The sequence below is a fragment of the Triticum aestivum genome, chromosome 1D (genome assembly GCF_018294505.1).
Source record: "Triticum aestivum cultivar Chinese Spring chromosome 1D, IWGSC CS RefSeq v2.1, whole genome shotgun sequence".
NCBI lineage: Eukaryota > Viridiplantae > Streptophyta > Magnoliopsida > Poales > Poaceae > Triticum > Triticum aestivum.
In genome coordinates, this window is record NC_057796.1 from 297,347,591 (window position 1) to 297,363,548 (window position 15,958).

The following is a 15,958-nucleotide window of genomic DNA, read 5'->3' on the forward strand; positions in this document are numbered from 1 at the left end:
GGAATCCGACACGCAACCTCCTTCAAAAGAAGGGGGTATGCCTATTCCACCGGTGACCCCTGTCCAACCAGGGGCACCAGATGATCTGCTGGAAGCGCTGCGAGGCGCTTCCATTGCGGATGAGCACCGTGTTCTTATGAGCACGGTGATTGAAAGGGCTCAGTCTGTTAAGAGCGGACTAACCGAAGCCTGCAGCAGCCTGTTGACAGGTTTTGAGGTAAGCGACACAAAAGGAGAAAATCCCAATATAGACAGTAGCCCCTGAGACACTGTCCGGTGTTCAGAAAGAAAAGCCAGACAGAGGATCAATCCTTTTATGGCAGGAAACTAACTAAATTTGTCTGGCATAAATATGCAGGCGTCGCTGCTAGCCGCGGCCTCACGTGCTGCCGAAGTCTCCGATCTAAAGCGGAGGCTAGAGCACGCCGAGGAGGAGCTCGGCCACGTGAGGAGGCAGCTCCAGGAGAATCAAGGTATGTGATAACCCGGGAAATATTCGAGTAAAATATATATTGACCAAAGTGTCATGATATGTATAGGAGCGACGACCGAGGTCGAGGCCCTGGGCGAAGCTGAGGGGAATGCTGTCAAGGAGCAGGCTGCCCGTAAGAAGCTCAAGGCCCGGGTCAACGAGGTCCAACAAGAGCTCCACGACGCGGTGAAGAAGTGTGAGACTTTGGAGCATGACGCGTCAGCTAAAGAGGACGAACTCTCCAAGGCTCGGCAGAGCGCGGAGATGGCCCGGAACGAGGCTTAGGGCGCCCTCCAAGAGATCCAGGAGGCGAGGAAGATTGCGGCGGGTAAGGCATTCAGTATGCAAAGCAAATATGCGAAAAGGAATTATCTTTTGCTAACCGGATTCGGAGTTCTCCAGGGGCTTTTGCTGATCTGCCGCGAAGTGTGTCCGACGCCGCGGAGTTCTTTCGAGCCGAGGAAGGGAGCTCCACGGAGAAGCTATTCTGGTCGCAGTATTTTGTGCCAGAGCACCCCGTGCCCTTCACCGATCAGCTGAAACAGCTGGTGGAGCTGCATAGGGTGGCCGAACTAGCCATAAAGGATTTGATAATCTGGCTATGGCCAGCCGAAGCTATGCCCGGCAGCTACTTCGGACTCGTGAGGCGGATGGTGAACGCCTGTCCTTGGCTGGATATCGTCAAGCGATCGGCCTGTATTGAAGGTGCTCGTATGGCCTTCGCTCGTTGCAAGATGTGGTGGGCGAAGATGAACCCTGTCGAGCTGGCCAGGGGGCCGCCAGAGGGCAAGGAGCACTGCACACCCGAGCGTTATTTTGCAGATGTCCTAGAAGGGTCTCGCATTGTGGCAACGCAGTGTGGGCAGGACATTATTTCCGAACGAATACATTCGTGTTGTCTTTGCCTTGTATGATGAAACAAAGTCAGCTTGTAATATAATTTTTATTATGTTTTAATTTTTTCCTCCTGTGCGGCCGTGTTGTATGGAATCTGAGGGTTGGCCAGTCGTCGGCTTCTGCCCCCACGTAGGTAGTACGGGGGTGTTCGGGATGGAATCTAAACAATCTTGATCCAATTGTATGGTCCTTGAAGGAGTTGTTTAGCGCAACGAACCAGGCAATCAGACTATGCGGCTTAAACGCCCTCACTTAGCCATAGGAGTTTTACAATAAAACATAGGCGCAACCCCTAGTTTTCGAACCAGAGTGCTATGAGCGTCTGATCGGGAAGTACCGATCCTTCGCGTAATGCGGGAGAAATCTCCAACGATTTGTAACCTCCGAACAGCTGACCGGCTCTCGCCACATCATGACAGTCAGTTTTCGGCTTTCTCTACTGAGGTGCTCCTTTGGATAAACCAGGGCACAATCACAGTAGTTCTCCCTTTACTACCTTAGCCGATATAGCGGAACGTAAGGTAGCAAGCACAGGAGCCGGGCAACCCAACTATTGACCAAAGACATGATTCGGAGCCAATGCATATAATGCTAAATTCGGGGTGCCGAACTATACTATAAAGAGTGTTCGGACTTTGTTGCCGTATTGTGGGGCGCCTTGGAGCCCCTGGCAAATATGAAACGTACCAAAGTGTACGGGTGCTAGAAGATAATTTATTTAAGGAAACAGAAAGAAAGCAGAGGTAATATCTTTGGCCCTTAAACTTGAGCCACGAACTGTTTCCATTATAATTGGGTTAATGCGTCAAAGCGCATTGATACAAATGGTACGATAAGCAACCAGTTGTTTAACATGCCATGACCAAAGGCGAGCTGCGTATGGGTCCTGACAACAGGTAGAGTAGCCGTTAATCGGACCTCTAGAACTTCCCCTGCACGTCTGTGCTTCTTGCCATCCTGGTGTTTTTATCCTTTGACAGGACCAGTAGTCGGGTCGCCCAAGAAGGCCTATGCAAAATAAACCTGAAAAAGGGCAAAGGAAATAGTGACAATATATGTATGCCCGGGATTGGTCAAGTCGAACTGTGGATCACAAGCTAGTTATGCCTCCGTCGATGCCCATGGGATTTCTAATGCGTAACGATGCACGCGTGGTACGAATGCCACTACCTGATTGGGGCTGGGACGGAGGCCAAATTGCTAGTAGAGCTCTTGATGAGCCGCGCTGGCCTGGTGCAGCGTAGTCCAGACCCTCTTTACGATGTCCAGTGGCTCGGCAGCCGGATTACGGTTCTGCTTGAGAAGGCCGCTCTGTGCTTCTGCTGCGAGGGCGGTGGTGTGCTCCTCTGTACGGAGGGAGCGTTCCGTGTTTCCGTTGACCGTTATGATGCCGCGTGGACGGGGCATCTTAAGCTTAAGATAAGCATAGTGTGGCACCGCATTGAACCGAGCGAATGCCGTCCGTCCGAGCAGTGCGTGATAACCGCGGAATGGGACGATGTCGAAGATTAACTCCTCGCTTCGGAAGTTGTCGGGGGATCCAAAGACAACCTCTAGTGTGATTGAGCCCGTACAGCGGGCCTCTACACCTGGTATGACTCCTTTGAAGGTAGTCTTCGTTGGCTTGATCCTTGATGGATTAATGCTCATTTTGCACACTGTGTCTTGATAGAGCAGATTGAGGCTGCTACCACCGTCCATGAGGACTCGCGTTAGGTGGAATCCATCAATGATTGGGTCCACGACTAGTGCGGCTGATCCGCCATGCCGGATACTGGTCGGATGATCCCGACGATCAAAAGTGCTCGGGCATGATGACCATGGGTTGAATTTTGGGGCGACTAGCTCTATCGCATAAACGTCCCTTAGTGCGCACTTGCGCTCCCTCTTGGGGATGTGTGTAGCATATATCATGTTCACCGTTTTGACTTGAGGGGGAAACTTCTTCTGTCCCCCTGTGTTCGGTTGCCGGGGCTCCTCGTCGTCGTCCTCGCTTTGTGATCCCTTTTCCCTGGTCTCGGCGTTTAATTTGCCGGCCTGTTTAAAAACCCAACAGTCTCTGTTGGTATGATTGGCTGGTTTTTCTGGGGTGCCATGTATCTGGCACGGGCGATCGAGTATGCGGTCCAGGCTGGATGGTCCCTGATTGTTTCTCTTGTATGGTTTCTTCTGCTGGTTGGACTTGGAACCACTGAATTCGGCGTTGACTGTAGTGTCGTCGGTATTATCACCATTGCTTCGGCGTTTGTGCCTGTTACGTCGGAGCTTGCCGTTGTTGTTCTTAACCTCGGAGGGGCCTGCCTCGCTGGCTGTGTTTTTGCTGCGAGCCAACCAACTATCCTCACCCGCGCAAAAGCGGGTCATGGGTGCCGTGAGGGCTGCCATAGATTTTGGTTTTTCTTGGCCTAGGTGGCGAGTGAGCCATTCGTCGCGGATGCTGTGTTTAAAGGCTGCTAGGGCTTCGGCATCCGGACAGTCGACGATCTGGTTCTTTTTAGTTAGGAACCTAGTCCAGAACTTCCTGGCGGACTCCCCAGGCTGTTGAACTATGTAGCTTAAGTCATCGGCGTCTGGTGGCCGGACATATGTACCTTGGAAGTTATCGAGGAAGGCCTCTTCCAAGTCCTCCCAGCTGCCAATAGAATTTTCGGGTAGGCTGTTTAACCAGTGCCGAGCTGGTCCTTTAAGCTTTAGCGGGAGGTACTTGATAGCGTGGAGGTCATCTCCCCGGGCCATGTGGATGTGGAGGATAAAATCCTCGATCCATACCGCGGGATCGGTTGTTCCATCGTATGATTCAATATTGACGGGTTTGAACCCTTCGGGGAATTCATGGTCCATTACTTCATCATTGAAGCAAAGAGGGTGTGCGGCGCCTCTATATCGGGCCGCGTCGTGACGTAGCTCTGATGGAGTCCGTCTATGGTTGCCGGCTCGAGCGTGACTAGGTTTGTCACGTCCAAATAGGTAGCCGTCGTCGCATGTCGAGGCACGTCCTCGCGATCCATAGATCGATCTTGTATGTCCTGCTCTACTGCCCAGGGTTTGCCGGAGGTCGTATGTATGACCCCGAACTGTTTTGTCTCTATTTTCCCGTGGCGGCGAGGCGGGCTGTTCGGCTTGAATTGCCACTCTATCCCGACCACGAGGTGGTTGATCCACCGCATTGTCCTGACCGCGTAGTGTTCAATCGGCCGTGTTACGCGAGGGAGGTATGGGCTCCAGCGCCTCTTCATCGAACTGAGGTAGCAACCTTCACTTTGGGTAACTCTTGGTTGTGCGTCTGAGGCCGTATTCTTCGACTGCCAGTCCATCTGTCGACGAGCAGATTTTGGTCAGCTTGAAGCTGCTGCTGTTTCTTTTTCAGGCTCCTTGCGGTGGCTATTAGCTGGCGCTTAAAGCGCTCCTGCTCCAGAGGCTCATCTGGCACGATGAAGTCATCGTTGCCGAGGCTTGCCTCCTCCTCGGAGGGAGGATGGTAACTACGATCCTCCGAGTCTTCTTCCATTGCCTGTTCGTCAGGGCTGACTTGCCCATCTTCCCGATGGTCTTGTTCGGCAGTTTGTTCATCGGGTTCTTCTGTGTCTTCGGCACCATCCGGAGTGTTATCGTCTCCTGTGCCGGTGTTGTTGTCTCAGCTGCGGCGGGATTTAGAGTGGCACCGCTGACGCCGGCGCTTTGGTTGTGTCTTGGGAGGGTCCTCCTTTGTGGGGTTTTCCTTGTCATCGTCACTATTATTTTTCGGCGTGTCTACCATGTAGACGTCGTATGAGGAAGTGGCCGTCCATCGTCCGGTGAACGGCGGGTTTTGGGCCTCCTCGTCTCTGGCATCGTCGTCCATACCGTCGATGTCTTCGGGGTCATAGTCGAGCGCGTCGGTTAAATCTTCGACAGTGGCTACGAAGTGGGTGGTGGGTGGGAAGCGAAATTCTCCTTCATCATCAGCCTCCAGTTCGAACCGGACATAATTCGGCTGTGAGTCCCCCGCCAAGGACAAATTTTTTAACGAGTTCAGCAGATCGCCCAAGGGTGAGTGCTGGAAGATGTCTGCGGCGCTGAACTCGAAAATCGACAAGCGATCAAGTTCGGCATCCGCGGACTCACGCGGTTTGGAACTTATACCCGGAGAAGAGTCCGGAGCTCCGGTGACGCGAGTATTGTGTGAGGTTAAGTCCATGTGCGGCTCCAGCGCCGGGGAGTCTGTGGCCTCCGTGGTGGGGTCAAGCCTCCGATCCTGGGATGCCGCGGTGTGCTCTGGATCTAAGGCCAGAGGGGTCACAGGAGCTATCTCCTGGATGTGGTCTGACGACAGATTTAGGTCATGTTCGTCAAGGTGACCAGGAGCGGTCGCCGCGGTCTCGAATCCGGTGAAGATCAAATCTCCACGGATGTCCGCAACGTAATTCAAGCTCCCAAATCTGACTTGATGGCCAGGGGCGTAGCTATTGATCTGCTCCAGGTGGCCAAACGAGTTGGCCCGCAGTGCGAAGCCGCCGGACACAAAGATCTGTCCGGGGAGGAAGGTTTCTCCTTGGACAGCGTCATCGTTGACGATTGAAGGGGCCATCGAACCTTTTTGGGGACGGCACAGTGGAACTCTCACTGAAAGCACCAATGTCGGTGTCAAAACCGGCGGATCTCGGGTAGGGGGTCCCGAACTGTGCGTCTAAAAAGGTCGATGGCAACAGGAGACAGGGGACACGATGTTTACGCAGGTTCGAGCCCTCTTTATGGAGGTAATACCCTACTTCCTGCTTGATTGATCTTGATGGATATGAGTATTACAAGAGTTGATCTACCACGAGATCGTAATGGCTAAACCCTAGAAGTCTAGCCTGTATGACTATGGTCATGGGTCCCTCTTTCCGGACTAAGTCCTCCGGTTTATATAGACACCGGGGAGATCTAGGGTTACACAAGGTCGGTTACAAGGAAAGGAATCTACATATTTGGTCGTCAAGCTTGCCTTCCACGCTAAGGAGAGTCCTATCCAGACACGGGTGCAGTCTTCGGTCTTCATGTCTTCACAGCCCATCAGTCCGGCCCATGGCTAACAGGCCGGACGCCCGAGGACCCCTTAGTCCAGGACTCCCTCAACCTTTAGTTGGTCCGACCCATTTAATCTTTATAGGTCACTTTTGGGCCCGTCCACGTGTCAACATATTATAGGTGCATCTCGCCCATTGGATGAGTGACACCTATGCCAACGCGGAGCTGACACGTGGTTCCGTCAGCCAATGAGAATTTTACACGTGGAAAATCGGCATTGGTCGTGGCTGTTAGCGGGTTATCGGATCCAAAACTGGACCCGACAGCTTAACGACGACCCGTTACGGTAGATGCCACGTGTCGGTCACTCTTGACGAAAGCACTTCCATGACGCGGCATTTATCGTCATGGAAGTGGACACTTCCGTGATGATAATTTTGGTAATGTCATGGAACACTTCTACGATAACTCAGGTATGACTATCTTGATTCTGTCATAAAATCGTCATGGATATACATGCATGACAGAAAACGTGACCTACTGTGACAAACACGTATCATCACAGAAGTTTATTTTTTCGTAGTGCGTTAAGAAAGTTACGGCAAAGTGAACTTCGTGATACGATTAGATGCTAAGCTTACGGTTGGGTCTGTCCATCACATCATTCTCCTAATGATGTGATCCCGTTATCAAATGACAACTCATCTCTATGATTCGGAAACCTTAACCATCTTTGATCAACGAGCTAGTCTAGTAGAGGTTCACTAGGGACATGGTGTTGTTTATGTATCCACTCATGTATTTAAGTTTCCGCTCAATACAATTTCTAGCATGAATAATAAACATTTATCATGAAGGGGGAATATGATAATAACCATTTTATTATTGCGCCTAGGGCATATTTCGAACAATCCACCCAACCGATATAGTCGACGTAGGTCATCGGCGATCCATACAGCCGATCTCAGTGAAGTAGGCAAGGTAATCTGGGTCATACCATGTGGGGGGAAAGTTGTTGGTCGAACTAGAGGTCGACATGGCTCTAAATGAGAAGTCGTTGATGATATCAGACTCAGTGGAGACATGAATCAATTGGCGTGACTAGCGTATTTCCTATATGAGATGTTGGTGATGAAGATGAAGTCGGCAGAGACGACGTTGATGGAGATGCATACCTCGTCGAAGCAGATGACGACGATGTCGATCAAGATGATGTTGATGTTGTAGTTCTGATTTGGCAATGCGAGATCCTCACAAACGGCACAATTATAAGGGTACTAGGCAAAGTACCTAACATCGGGATGATAGTTGCATGTTGATATGTTCGGTAGTAGAATGTAACCTTGGTCGTGGGACAAACATATATAACATATATTTAATCCATGTTTGAGCCTTCATGAGGGGGTAACATCATACTCCTGCTCATGCAAGATTGTCTCAAGAGATATTACAATGGAGGAACACAATGTGGTTTCCGACGGGGTTGGACGCTAATTCGTCGAGTACATCGATGGACGACCGAGACGTGTGTCTGGTCAAATCTATTGTAAAGCTAGTCTAGAGCTTGAGAAGATGTCGAATGTGTCTCCCCTTTCATTGAGTACCTTTTATAACCCTTGTGTTATCCGCCTTGATCTTCTTGCACCGTATGACCTAACCTAGACTCTTCAGATTTGATAGGTGTATGACTTCATCTTCGAGAACCAGTGATGACACGTCCAGTGCCCAGGGCCCAACACTGCATGTACATATGCATATATAACTCAAAACACAGTATACACAACACATGATTACGGCAAAATCATTTTTTGAACAAGTGCCCACATGAATAGAGTATAGGTACCTGCGTTTGTAGAGGTGATCGTCAGTGTGTACGTGTGAACGTTTGATTTGTATCATGCTTCTTTTTATAGTTTATAAACAAAAAGCCTTTTTCTTCGTGTGTATGATAAGAAAGGCAGTCAGAGAAAACAGGGGAGAGATTAATGGAAGCATTCCACGAAATAGTCACCACCCCGGAATGAAATTAGGTCCTATCGCCTTTGCCATTGCCTTGCTGGCCCCGACCCCCCCTCGCTCTCTCCTTGGGTTGCCTTGTTCGTCTTCTCTCTTGCTTGCTAGTCCTCTCTCTCTCTCTCTCTTTGCTGTGGAGCGGAGAAGATAGAGAGATTCCCTGATCTGCTCGTCGATCGGGCCTGCCTGCCTGCCTGCAAAATTTGGCACCGCGAGAAGGGAGACCGAAAAGGAGAGCGGAAAAGCGCATCTTATTTTAGTCTCTCCGCCTCAGCTTCGCGGTTGCTTCGTCTGGATCCCGTAGAGGAGCCCACCCGTTCCACCAAAACCCAATCTTCCGCTTGCTCGAGATCGATTGGTTTCCAGATCCAAGCCCGCCCCTCCCTCGTCGCGAGATCGCAGGAAATCTGGGCGCGCGGCTCGGCAGGAAGCTATCCATCCAAGAAAAAGGTGAGTTGTTCTTTTCTTGTTTGGTCCCTCGTCTTCAATGCGTGTAGAGTGTGGATGTTCTTGGCGATCTCTCCCCCTTCGATCGCGCAGCGTCTGCCGTGGATTGATCGGGCTCTTGATCTTGGTGTTTGTGTTGGTTGGCTTCGATGGCAGATTTGGCGAGGCGAAGGAAAGGGGAGAGGATATCGGGAGAGAAGGCGAATAGACATGGCTTTTGTGAGGCAGCGGGCGATGGGGAGGTGGCGGAGATGAGGGATGCTATTGTCTACGATGGATTACCTGAGATCTTGCTGGGGTCCGACGTCGTCGCCGGACGGGCGCCCTCGCAAGGGGGTGGATGCGGCCGGCCGGCAGGACGGGCTCCTGTGGTACAAGGACGCAGGGCAGCTCGTCGCCGGCGAGTTCTCGATGGCCGTGGTCCAGGCCAATAACCTGCTGGAGGACCACAGTCAGGTGGAATCCGGGTCGCTGAGCACCACGGATCCCGACCTGCAGGGCACCTTCGTCGGCGTCTATGATGGCCATGGTGGACCGGAGACGGCACGCTACATCAATGACCACATGTTCAACCATCTGAAGGGTAATACCTCAACCGTTGCTGCGGCTCTCCTGTTGTAGAACTTAAACTAGAAAGGATTTTCACCCGCAAAAAAAAACCTAGAAAGGATTTTACATCAAATGTCAGTCCAGCTATGCTATACGATCCATAGGTGTATCGTTTCCCATTGCTAGACCTGCAAGTGTCTGCAATTGATGCTGATTGTTCTCAGCCATTTTTCCATGGAAGTAGATATTTATTGGATGCCTGCATTGCATGGGATATGGTTCTACTTGTAGTAATACAGAGAACAAACAAGCGCAATTTAAATGCTGTTTTGTTCAGAGCAATCACCTAGTTTATACTATATTCGATCCTTGGTTGATTTATTTTACTCCAAAAGTCCAAATATAATGGAAGCGCATTTATTGTTGACTGTAGAGTGAATAAATGATAGTGTCGTTTACTCACCTTCGCGTCATATTATGATATGTTTGAACTACATGGCAATCTCCATTAGTTCCCTCACATGATGAACTTCCTTTTTCAGGATATGCATCTGAGCAGAAATGCATGTCAGTGGAAGTAATTCGGAAGGCTTTCCGAGCGACCGAGGAGGGATTTCTCTCTCTAGTCAGTAATCAATGGTCGGTGAGGCCGCAATTAGCAGCGGTAGGCTCTTGCTGTCTAGTTGGTGTGATTTGTGCTGGAACTCTCTATGTTGCAAATGTTGGGGACTCCCGTGCTATTCTGGGGAGACTTGTCAAGGGAACTGGAGAGGTTGTGGCTATGCAACTCTCAGCAGAACATAATGCATCCTTCGAGGAGGTTAGGCGAGAGATGCAGGCAATGCATCCTGATGATCCCCACATTGTGATCCTGAAGCACAATGTTTGGCGTGTGAAGGGTATTATTCAGGTAAATGTCCGGAGTTCAAAAATTGCAACTGGCATGTGATCCATAGCTTGCTTTATACAGTCTTCAGACATTAGGCTTAACTTTTCATTATAACCATAACTGCGTTTAAATGCTGTGTCCCCATGCTTCTGTTAGAATTGTTGCTGCATGTTTTTACATTAGGCAAATTCTCAGTTATCAACTATACGTAGGTGTTCTTGTTGGCTATTTTTTTACCTGTGTATACAATCTGCAATAATGCAACGGTCTGAGTCTTGTAATTAGGTATTAGCCAAGACAAATACCATATTCAGCTGTTGAATGCATTTCCCTTGATGTCGATCCCGCAAATAAATTATTATGTACGCCTGTGTTTCTTAAAACAGATATGAGGTGTTCTACAATATGGCCATGTGCATTTCCTAGATGAATCACTTTAATCTGCTGTTGTCTCTTGCATAGCGTTACTGCTTAGTCCCTTCCCAAATGCCATGCAATTGCTTCTGCCGTGTATCTCACATGGTAGGATAATGTGTTGCAGATAACAAGGTCCATTGGAGATGTGTATCTGAAGAGACCAGAATTCAACAGAGAACCTTTGCATAGCAAGTTTCGGCTTCCAGAAACTTTCCGGAGACCGCTTCTTAGTTCTGAGCCAGCAATTACTGTACACCAAATACAGTTAACTGATCAGTTCATCATTTTTGCATCTGATGGACTCTGGGAGCATCTTAGTAACCAGAAAGCTGTTGAGCTAGTCCACAGTAGTCCTCGTAATGTATGTGTTCTTATCTTATGTTTAGTTTCTGTTACTGGGTTCTTTGAAAGCTAAGTGCTAGTTCATGCATTCTTTTTCCGAACAACAAAGTACGTATTTCTGCTTTTGTAGTAATTTCATCGTTCTTTGGTTGATGTTTCTGTTGAGGTAAGTGGACATATTTTCTTTCTTATAAGGAATTAAGGGAACACTAGATATGAACATCTTTAGAAGTCGTTCTAAGTTCTGTTAACATGTAACAGTTCTGCAAGTACATAATATAGACATATTATCATGCTACGGTATATTAGATTTTGTTCGCCTGCCACGATGGTTGCAACCGACTTAAATGGCACCAAGTTATTGATTTTGTAGCACCTCCGCAGTTGTTGGTGTTTTAGGTACTTAAATTTGTCTGTAGCAAAATGTTGTTAACAACAGTGGTTTAGTCCCTAGAATTTTGTGTTTCTCTGCCGGTCCTGGATTAGGTCATGTCTGCCTAATGTGGTATAGGTTATATTGTTGCTTATGTATGTCCCCTTTTCATGTCACTTCGCTGAATTGAAGGTTACATGCTTAAACTTCAGTCTGCAAATGCCTGGTTGGTCGCTTATTGAGGAGATATTTTGTAGAAGTTATTATCTTCAAAGCTCCTCCATTCTCGATGATGAATCGATTTGATAGATCAGATATTGTTATTCCAAATATTGATCCGATTCAGTATCATCAGAATGACAAAAGCTGACTTGTTTTTTTTCGAGGGAACCATTTTTAGATCTCTTCAACATCTGCATTCTGCATTGAAGCATTGTGAATGAGCTACTTTACAACTGATTCATTTATATTAATCACACCTTTCCTGAACTATGGGGATTGTCACCTCACCAACTAACCAATGTAGACATGTTACTGAATCTCACTTCACATTTCAGTTTGCAAACAGACCATGTAGTAGGACCCAGCTTCATTATATCTAAACAATCTTGTTCTCATATTCTACTAGAGTCTTGTGTTCCTTCATTCATTTCGTAGAACATCATTGTTTTCTTATTTTGTTAATGTTATCGTAACTTGTATGTTTCAGGGGATTGCTCGAAAGCTAGTGAAGGCTGCAATGCAGGAAGCAGCAAAGAAGAGGGAGATGCGGTATTCAGATCTCAAGAAAATTGACCGTGGAGTGAGGCGCCACTTTCATGATGATATAACGGTCGTTGTGGTATTTTTCGATTCGAATGCCATAGCCATGGATGCCTGGAGCCGTCCCACAGTTTCTCTGCGAGGTGGCGGCGTTGCCCTCCCAGCAAATTCCCTTGCTCCATTCTCAGGTTCCTAGCCTTTCACTGGAGTCAAGAAGACACGAAGGCCAGAAAAGAAATGGAGAAGAAGACAAGAGCAGCAGCCACGGTCAAGTGTAGCGCGTTTCCTGTGCGTTCTCGCAAGAAAAAAAAACCTTTTAGATTCAACCTGGTTACTAGTGTACTGATAGCGGCAAGGTATAAGATTAGATTATTCTTAGTGTACATTCTCCGGATCGTCTTGTGATAATAGTTCATCTCATCACCATTTCATTTTGTTTAGCCCCTCACAAAGTGCTGCATCTCAAGGCTGGCTAATCGTGGACATGTAGCAGGTTGCTTTCTTGATGCCTTAATCTGCTGAGCTCTGATCAACACGATGTACGACGTTATTCTGTTGACATGTCACATGTGAACTTGCACATATATTGAACGGTTCTTGTCACATCGTTTGGAAAGCAAGCATGATAAACCTAAGATTTTGCAGCATCGGTTTTCTGTTGCCAAGAACAGCCAAATCTGGTGCCAATCTATTAAAAAGCAGATGAACTGACGTACTTGTATAATTTATGGCAATGAAACATCACAGCATATTACTCACTCTGTTATCTACTACTACAAAACATGAACACACATAGAGTTTCTCCCTAACCCAACAGGCACACCTCTGCCCTTTGAGGGCTTGCTCCTTACTGGAGGCCAGAGAAGCAAAAGTATTTGCCACCTTCAGAATGATGAGCTTCTCACCATCTTATGACTTGCCTTCACTGTGAGTTCAGGGACCAAGCAACTTTTTCCACCAGGCGTACCCTAACAAAACGACGGAGATCACAAAACAGCCTGACGATGTACCTCCGACAAATGGCCAAAAGAAGCTGCCATCTGTGATGTCATAAAAGTGGCATGGAATGTTCATCGCAAATGCCCCAGCTATGAAGGTATTGACGGCTATGCCGAAAGACGCAATGGTCAGTGTAAGCTGAAGTTGGATCAGTTCATTTCGCTGGTTGTCGAGTTGAATGTTGACGTAGTCTTCTGTGTCATCAATATACTCTCGGACCTGTTAAATTTCCAAAGGAGAAATCAATGCCCACATCAAGATGAGTAAGAAATAAGAACCCAAATAACTCAACCAAAATATGCTCCTGATAATGAAATAATTCAGCATATGATAATTTGCTGCCTCGAGTATCAACTGAGCCCTGTGTTTTGCAGAACAAAAGACAATTTATCTGTGCAATTACACTCTCAGAAATGGAAAAACAACTAAATTGCACATGATTACTCAGCATCAAATATGTACAATATCAAGAATTAAGATAAGCCACAGTGTTAAATAGCTCAAGAAAACAGTAACAAGGCTTGTGTCGGAAGGACTAACCGATAAAATTCTGTTGCGAATTCCATCCAGCTGCATGAAGTAGGCCTCAAGCAACATCTCTAGGTCTTCCACATCGTTATCCAAATATATACTGGTAGCAATGCTCACACTGCGCCGAAAACTGGAGTTCAGCCTCGGCAAACTTGCTCCTGCGGGAACAATGCTATTGGAAGCAGCAGACGTCATTATAGCCTCAACCTGCTGATTCTGTGCTTGCTTCCTTGTAAGATAAAGATGTGCCATGTCTTCATTATCATCTAGAAGATGTTCTATCTCATCTCTGACCTAAGAAGAGCATCATGTGGGTTATCATCAAGGTTCTCAAAACTACAATAGAAGTTCCCAGTAGCAATACACTGTAAGCAATACGATTGAGAAGCTTAATGGCGAATAGAAGAAAACCAAAAATGGTCAACTGTCTATGGCCCCCCTCCCCCTTCTTTGTTCTAATATTTTCTAATGTAACAATTCAATCAGAATTTGAATTTAAAATGTTCATCTTCTAGTAATCTAAAGCAGCTAAATTGTAGCAATTGGTTCTTGGAAAATTTGCACCAAGATAGTTTTATAATAGTTATTCATCCACATGAAGAGGGCTATGTAAGAACGTACTCTTGATGCTCCATTATGAGCGAATAAAATCAACACTTTGTCGAAAAAATGTAAGACCGTACATCAATTGGCGACTCAACTAAATGATAAAGGTGAGAGGCAGCAGAGGTTCTCTAATGATACCTTCTGAACGCGGGCAAGCAAACGGGTAAGGTCACTCTTGAGGCTCCGCACACGCTCCAAGTTCTTAGTGCTGACATTCTTGGTGAGCTCATCGAGCACGGGAATAGCACGCCTCTCAAGATCAGCCACGCTAGAGTCCAACGTGGAGCACACGGCCTCAAGCCCGACCTCCAGCACCTGGAACTCGAATGGCAACTCATGCTCTGCCCCGGTGGCCTCATTAAGACAGGGCACCTGATCCCCGGGCGAACCATCCTGCTTGGCCCCATTGCCATCACCGCTGTGTTCACCATTCCCACCCACCAGGCTCCTCAGAGGGAGATGCTGCCTCAATTGGTCCACGAAAGGGAGCACCTCCTGCATCAGAGGGTCCAATAGGAGGACCTCCTCCGCGGTAACGATAGCCCTGATGAATTCTAGGTTGATGACCATCGCCTTCTCTCTAGCTGCACAATCAAACATCGTATATGAGTATGTAACACTTGGGTTTGCTTGGTCTTTGCAAGAGCAAAATCGGCGTCCCTGATGGCGGTCGGTATCGATTTGGCGAGCGCTCACCGAGGATGCTTGAGGAGTGGGAGAAGACGGGGCCGAGGATGCGGAGGTCGCGCGGGGGCACGCCCGCGCGGCGGATGATGGAGGCCTTGTCGAGCTCCAGGATCTCAGAGGAGCCCCACCGGTCCAGCCGCATCCACAAGCGGGCGCCGGCCTTCTTCTTGCCGACCTTGGCGGCCACGGCGGCACCACCCCCGGGAGAGGGGGCAGGCGGAGACGTGGTGGTCTGCGGCGCGGGGGGCGGAGTGGTCGGGGAGGGGGGAGGCGGCGAGCTGGGCTTGGGCAGGGAAGGGAGGCGGCGCGCGGAGCGGGTGCGCTTGGTGGAGGACGAGGTGGAGGCGGCGGAGAAGAAGGGCAGCTTCCTGCCTCCGGATCGCCTCCCCATGGTGGCGGCGGCGGCGGCGGTGGGGGGCGGCGGCTTTGATCGAGGTCGTTGGGTGGCGTGGTGCGGCAGGGGGAAGAGAGGGGCTGGCAGTTTGGGACGCGTGGTTCGCGTCCAATCAATCTCTGCTGCAGCTCCGGAGTGGGCTGGGCTGGAACCAGGAAGTGTGCGTTGGGAGTCGGGTCCGGCGCCAACCGTTAGTTTACCCGCCACGGAGCTGAGACGGGAGGCTCCCTGGTTCAGCCATTCACTGTTGCGTCATGATTCGTGCCTGATATAACCTTAAAATTATTGTGCCATTCTTTTTTTTGTTGGGTTCAGTAGGAGTTTTATTCCATAGTAAGAGCATCTCCAATAGAATGTCAAAAAAAAGAGCATCTCCAATAGGAAAAAAAAGATTATCATTCCTAGAAGGGGCATCTTTTGTCAAAGGTTTGTGATCTTATTGACCCGATCATGAATTATTGGATGAAGATTTGGTGAGACAGACATTGTGACCAATTGATGCTTAAAGGGTGCTCGCAATTCCACTTTTCATGCATGATATGCCAGATTTCATTGCTTGAGCTATACAAAAAATGACATGTTCATTGTTCC

The 15,958-nt window shown here is 48.6% G+C and overlaps 2 protein-coding genes across 2 annotated transcripts; one reads left to right on the plus strand and one right to left on the minus strand.

Annotated features, from left to right (window-relative positions):
- The first annotated feature begins 8,369 nt into the window (after positions 1–8,369).
- On the plus strand, positions 8,370–12,590 carry LOC123181572 (probable protein phosphatase 2C 72). The gene is made up of 5 exons (XM_044593866.1): positions 8,370–8,821; positions 8,975–9,401; positions 9,910–10,277; positions 10,798–11,034; positions 12,098–12,590. Exons 2-5 carry the CDS (start codon positions 9,077–9,079, stop codon positions 12,344–12,346), a joined length of 1,179 nt encoding a protein of 392 aa, XP_044449801.1. The 5' UTR covers positions 8,370–8,821; positions 8,975–9,076; the 3' UTR covers positions 12,347–12,590.
- A 211-nt stretch (positions 12,591–12,801) lies between these two features.
- Positions 12,802–15,502, minus strand: LOC123181571 (putative magnesium transporter MRS2-G). Its single transcript, XM_044593865.1, has 4 exons — positions 14,983–15,502; positions 14,425–14,870; positions 13,690–13,974; positions 12,802–13,368 (listed from the first exon to the last, which is right to left on the minus strand). The coding sequence occupies exons 1-4, from the start codon at positions 15,362–15,364 to the stop codon at positions 13,084–13,086; spliced, it is 1,398 nt and encodes a 465-aa protein (XP_044449800.1). The 5' UTR covers positions 15,365–15,502; the 3' UTR covers positions 12,802–13,083.
- Between the last annotated feature and the right edge of the window lie 456 nt (positions 15,503–15,958).

Coding starts and splice junctions, on each gene's coding strand:
- LOC123181571 (XM_044593865.1), bottom strand. CDS start 15,364: ATGGGGAGGCGATCCGGAGGCAGGAAGCTGCCCTTCTTCTCCGCCGCC. Junction 13,975..14,424: donor TGCTTGCCCGCGTTCAGAAG/GTATCATTAGAG, acceptor TGCTCTTCTTAG/GTCAGAGATGAGATAGAACA. Junction 13,369..13,689: donor TTCGCAACAGAATTTTATCG/GTTAGTCCTTCC, acceptor GAAATTTAACAG/GTCCGAGAGTATATTGATGA.
- LOC123181572 (XM_044593866.1), top strand. CDS start 9,077: ATGCTATTGTCTACGATGGATTACCTGAGATCTTGCTGGGGTCCGACG. Junction 9,402..9,909: donor CATGTTCAACCATCTGAAGG/GTAATACCTCAA, acceptor TTCCTTTTTCAG/GATATGCATCTGAGCAGAAA. Junction 11,035..12,097: donor TCCACAGTAGTCCTCGTAAT/GTATGTGTTCTT, acceptor TGTATGTTTCAG/GGGATTGCTCGAAAGCTAGT.